Here is a 6,000-nt window from a genome sequence, read left to right as displayed (position 1 = left end):
GGGGAGTAGAGGGGTGTGGTGGGTAGGGGGTAGAGAGGGGGGTGGAGGGGTATAGAGGGGCGGTAGAGAGGGGGGTAGAGGGTGGGGGAGGTGGTGGGGCAGAGAGGGGGGTAGTGAGGGGGGTAGCGGGGGGAAGAGGCGGGTAGAGAGGGGGGTTTGAGAGGGGGTTGGGGGGGTAAGAGAGGGGGAGGTTAGACGGGGGAGGTTAGACGGGGGAGGTTAGACGGGGGAGGTTAGACGGGGGAGGATAGACGGGGGAGGATAGACGGGGGAGGATAGACGGGGGAGGATAGACGGGGGAGGATAGACGGGGGAGGATAGACGGGGGAGGATAGACGGGGGAGGATAGACGGGGGAGGATAGACGGGGGAGGATAGACGGGGGAGGATAGACGGGGGAGGATAGACGGGGGAGGATAGACGGGGGAGGATAGACGGGGGAGGATAGACGGGGGAGGATAGACGGGGGAGGATAGACGGGGGAGGATAGACGGGGGAGGATAGACGGGGGAGGATAGACGGGGGAGGATAGACGGGGGAGGATAGACGGGGGAGGATAGACGGGGGAGGATAGACGGGGGAGGATAGACGGGGGAGGATAGACGGGGGAGGATAGACGGGGGAGGATAGACGGGGGAGGATAGACGGGGGAGGATAGACGGGGGAGGATAGACGGGGGAGGATAGACGGGGGAGGATAGACGGGGGAGGATAGACGGGGGAGGATAGACGGGGGAGGATAGACGGGGGTGGATAGACGGGGGTGGATAGACGGGGGAGGATAGACGGGGGAGGATAGACGGGGGAGGATAGACGGGGGAGGATAGACGGGGGAGGATAGACGGGGGAGGATAGACGGGGGAGGATAGACGGGGGAGGATAGACGGGGGAGGATAGACGGGGGAGGATAGACGGGGGAGGATAGACGGGGGAGGATAGACGGGGGAGGATAGACGGGGGAGGATAGACGGGGGAGGATAGACGGGGGAGGATAGACGGGGGAGGATAGACGGGGGAGGATAGACGGGGGAGGATAGACGGGGGAGGATAGACGGGGGAGGATAGACGGGGGAGGATAGACGGGGGAGGATAGACGGGGGAGGATAGACGGGGGAGGATAGACGGGGGAGGATAGACGGGGGAGGATAGACGGGGGAGGATAGACGGGGGAGGATAGACGGGGGAGGATAGACGGGGGAGGATAGACGGGGGAGGATAGACGGGGGAGGATAGACGGGGGAGGATAGACGGGGGAGGATAGACGGGGGAGGATAGACGGGGGAGGATAGACGGGGGAGGATAGACGGGGGAGGATAGACGGGGGAGGATAGACGGGGGAGGATAGACGGGGGAGGATAGACGGGGGAGGATAGACGGGGGAGGATAGACGGGGGAGGATAGACGGGGGAGGATAGACGGGGGAGGATAGAGAGGGGAAATGAGGGAGAGACTAAGAGGGGGAGAGGAGGGAGTGAATGGGTGGGGAGTGAGGTGGGAAAGGGGGAGAGTGTGGCGGGGGTAGTGGGCAAAGGGGGCACAAGGGGTGGCGCGAGAGCTGTGAGCGAGAGGGAGGAGCAAGGGGGCAGCATGGAGGGGAAGTAGGGTGGGGAGTCATATGTGGAATGAACTGCCCAAGTTCGTGCTGTAGGCTCACAGAATTACAACATTTAAAAGGCATCTGGATGCGTATATGAATGAAGGGGAAGGGTTTAGAAGGATATGGGCCAAATGCTGGTAAATAGGAGTAGATTAACTTAGGATATGTAGTCAGCATGGACAAACTTGATGGAAGGATCTGCTTCCATGCTGTACATGTCTGTGACTCTATGACAGGTACACAAAATGTCAGGATGTCCCTCTATTCATTACCGAGCTAAAGGTAATCTTTCCATGCTGAGGGGCATTTCCTATTCCCGGACACACAAAAGATAGAAGCAACCTTCTATTTATTTACCCGTGAAATACGAGTGAGTGAATGAGAGAGAGAGAAAAAAGGAAAGAAAAGGAAAGAAAGAAAAGAAAGGGAGTGAGTGAGAGAGAGAGAGATGTCTGCTATTCTAAGGGTTCTTGTTTCTTATGTGGCTTACACAAGTCAGGCCCAGTCAATATTTTGCACGTTCATTAAATAACGATCAGGAGAAGAAACCTGGCCACATTTGGACCAATCTTCCTCAGGTTCATTTAAAGAAAATTGCAGCTGCTATCCCATCAAGTCAGCACAGATTCAGGATTAATGCTAACTTCTTCCTTATCCAGCATATTACCCATTGTTAATCAAATTTCTGATGTGGATACTGCAGGAATGTTAAAATAGAGCAAAACTTACATCTATGCTCAACTGCTATTAGTGTCACAATTTCATTTTGTTATTGTTAAATATAAAGTGAGTAAAATTTGTTTTTGGTTTGATTTTATTGTATTGACTTTCAAAAACTTTGTCTAGTTGGCAAATATTTTTTCACAGAACAGACTTAAAGTGCACAAATCCAACATTGAAACTTAATCCCCAGTATTCAATCTTTCAGCCTTTCAAGTTTTAAAAAAAAGTTATTTTCAAAACAAACACTTCATTTTGTCTATATGTATAAAATTGTTTAATGCATTTTATATTCTGGGAGTCAAATCATTTCCAGTAATTCAACTTTCCAATTTCTAAATAAGTACTTTGACAGCATAGTTACCAGCCTTCATCACAAACGCAAAAATCTTTGGACAACTGCAAATGGTAATCTGAAAATTGAAGGAACCAAGTGGACCAGTCAACTGTGCAACCACGACATAATTGAGTTTATCCAGCAACATCATGTGACTCTAATGACCATTTGGATGCAAATTCGTTGCAACAAAACCCAGTTAATTCCGGTTATTTAAATTATAGATCAAGCCGATAAATGTGTGTGTGCTGGCATCATGCAAGGAGCCAGAAACTACCTGGTTGAGATTGGCGAAATTGGTTAATATAAAGAATCATTCAACTTGGAAGTATGCAACGTTATTTTTTTGGTGAAGAGAACTGGTCAGTTATTAAAAGGGTAAGCACCGGAAACCAAAAAGAGCAATATTCTAAATATTTTACAGTATCTCATGTTTTAAATCTTCATAATTAATTATATTTTCATCTTCTGTACCCAGTAGGAATCAATTCCATACTGTGCTTTTTTCCCCACAAGGACTGGCAACTTTCAAATATCTTATCTCTCTTATAAATGAATCTGGACGTGACTTTCAGCACATTATCTGACTATGATCCAAATATTTTCAGTGGGGTAATTAGGCAACAGTCAATAGTTGGAAACAATGCTGGTATTTATTCCCTCTTCCAAGATCAGGGAGAAGGACTTGGTTGTAGCACCACTACAGCACTGAGGTCAGTAACTGCAGATCAGTCCTGTAATCAATCCAGGTTTCTATGGCTTCATACCATCAAAGGTATACCCACTAAGTCATTAGAATTGCAAGTGCTTCATCTAGCTGTCATTCTAAAATGTCATTCTACATTTGAACAGATGTGAGCTATTCCATAGCTGTATATACATACATTAAGAGCTTTTTGATGCTCCGAGACAGTAAACTGTATTTCAGTTTTCTTCATCACTGCTGCTCCAATCATCCTGGAAGATGAGGCTCTGAGAAGTCCCAACTGCAGACTGGCAAAAAAAAAACAGAAAAAATTTGATAGTCTAAAATTCATGTTTTGTTGTTTCATAGTGTGCAAATTTATTATTTATCTAAAATAGATACAAAATCGCTAATTCACTCATTATTCAATTTTTAAGTTGTTTCTTGCAACTTGAAACTTAGATAACTTATTCAGAGTTGAAATTGTTCTAAAAGTTACACACATTCTACAAAAAAAAATCTGCTTCCTTCTCCTTTAAAAATAAGCTAATTTTCCCAGATAGATCAGTTAAACTTAAAGATATGCTCATGGGTGCATCAATGCTATATCTTCATAGAATTATTAGAAGGGTACAGAGAGAGGTGGGGAAATTAATTCTGCAATGTCTAAGTATTGTTCCATCTCTTCAACAATCTGAAAATACTTCACCATAGAGAAACTCCAAGCATAAGTACCGGTTAAGGCAATCTAAGCAGAGACTGCAACTGAAAACTAATATCTTCAAGGTAGTAAAATACTGTATGCAATACATACAGCTATTATTAAGATACCAGATTGTTCTTTTCAAGGACCAATGCATTTTTTTTAAATGAAAAATTAGTATCTCTATCCTACACAACTATTCCTTTTAAGCAATGATCAGAACACAGAACAAATTCATTTTTCAAACAAAACAAGGTTCTAGATGGCAAACAGGTTAGTAAGGTTAATCATGTTGGATCCAGGGAGAGCTAGCCAATTAGATATAGGAGACAGAGGGTAGTGAAGAGGGCAGTTATTCTGACTGGATGCTGATGACCAGCGATGTGCCGCAAGGAACAGTGCTGAGTCCATTATCATTTGTCATTTATATAAACAATTTGGATAGGAATATAAGAAACTAAGCTTGCAGATGACACCAAAATTGATGGTTGAATGTACAGTGAAGAGGGTTACCTAAAGGTTCTTGATCAACTGGGCCAGTGGGCCGAGGAACGGCAGATGGAGTTTAATTTTGGGAAATGTGAGGGATTGTATTTTTGGTAAGACAAACGAGGGCAGAACATACACCGTTAATGGTAGGGCCCTGGGGAGTGTTGTTGAACAGAGCAATCTTAGGGTGAAGAAGGAGGTGTTTAACAGACTTGCCTCCATCAGTTAGAGCACTGCGTATAAGGGTTGAGACATTATGCTACGGCTACATAGGGAATTGCGAAGGCCACATTTGGTGTACTGCATAAAATTCTGGTTGCCCTGCAATAGGGAGGAGGTTATTAAACTGGAAAGTGTGCAAGAAAGATTGACAAGGATTGAGACTGAGACTGGAGAGTTTGAGGTTTAAGAGAGGCTGGATAAGCTGGGACTTTCTTTCCCTGGACCATAGGAAGCTGAGGGATGACCTTACAGTGGTTTATAAAATCATGACGGGCATAGTGAAGGCGAAAGTCAAGGTCTTTTCCCCAGGATCGGGGTGCCCAAACCTAGATGGCACAGGTTGAAGTTCTGGATGTACATTTGCTCGCTGAGCTGGAAGATTCATTTTCAGACCTTTCATCATCATACTAGGTAACATAATCAGTGAGCTTCCAGTGAAGACCTGGTGTTATAGCCCACTTTCTATTTATGTATTTAGGTTTCCTTGAGCTGGTGATATCATTTCCTGTGTTTATGTCATTTCCTGTTTTTTCCCCCTCAGGAGGGTGATAGATGGGATCCAAATCAACACGTATGTTGATACAGTTCCGGTTGGAACACCATGCTTCTAAGAATTCTTGTGTCTCTGTTTGGCTTGTCAGAGGATGGATGTGTTGTCCCATTCAAGGTGGTGTCCTTTCTCATCTGTATGTCAGGGTACTAGTGATAGTGGGTCATGTCTTTTTGTGGCTAGTCGATGTTGATGTATCCTGGTAACTAGTTTTCTAGCTGTTTGTCCAATGTAGAGTTTGTTATAGTTCTTGCAAGGTATTTTGTGAATGATATTGATTTTGCTTGTTTTCTGTAAAGGGTATTTTAAGTTCATTTGCTGCTGTTTTAGTGTGTTGGTTGGTTTGTGGGCTACCATGATGCTAAGAGGTCTGAGTAGTCTGGCAGTCCTTTCCGAGGTGTCTTTGATATAGGGGAGAGTGGCAAGGGTTTCTGGACGCGTTTCCAGCTCAGCAAGCAAACTTACATCTAGGTGGCATAGGTTTAAGATGAGAGGGAAAAGATATAAAAGGCACCTGGAATGCAACCTTTTCCACACAGAGGATGGGGTGTATATGGAACAAGCTGCCAATGGAAGTGGTAGAGGGGAGGACAATTATAACATTTGGAAAAGTACATAGATAGGAAATGTTTACAGGGACAAAGGTCAAAAACAGGGAAATGGGAATAGTTCAGTTTAGGAAACCTGGTTGGCATGCAC

At 45.3% G+C, this 6,000-nt stretch overlaps 1 protein-coding gene across 1 annotated transcript in view; it reads right to left on the bottom strand.

The window, feature by feature from the left end:
• Positions 1-3,536: 3,536 nt before the first annotated feature.
• ercc8 (excision repair cross-complementation group 8) overlaps positions 3,537-6,000 on the bottom strand; it is a 62,424-nt gene continuing 59,960 nt past the window's right edge. Inside the window, exon 12 of the mRNA XM_072571089.1 lies at positions 3,537-3,645. Within this exon, the coding sequence (XP_072427190.1) occupies positions 3,577-3,645 (69 nt within the window). The 3' untranslated portion in view covers positions 3,537-3,576. The remainder of the gene's footprint in view (positions 3,646-6,000) is intronic.

The sequence above is a fragment of the Chiloscyllium punctatum genome, chromosome 1, assembly GCF_047496795.1.
Source record: "Chiloscyllium punctatum isolate Juve2018m chromosome 1, sChiPun1.3, whole genome shotgun sequence".
Lineage (NCBI taxonomy): Eukaryota > Metazoa > Chordata > Chondrichthyes > Orectolobiformes > Hemiscylliidae > Chiloscyllium > Chiloscyllium punctatum.
Note: the sequence above shows the minus strand (reverse complement) of the source record. Positions and strands in the feature narration are given on the sequence as shown.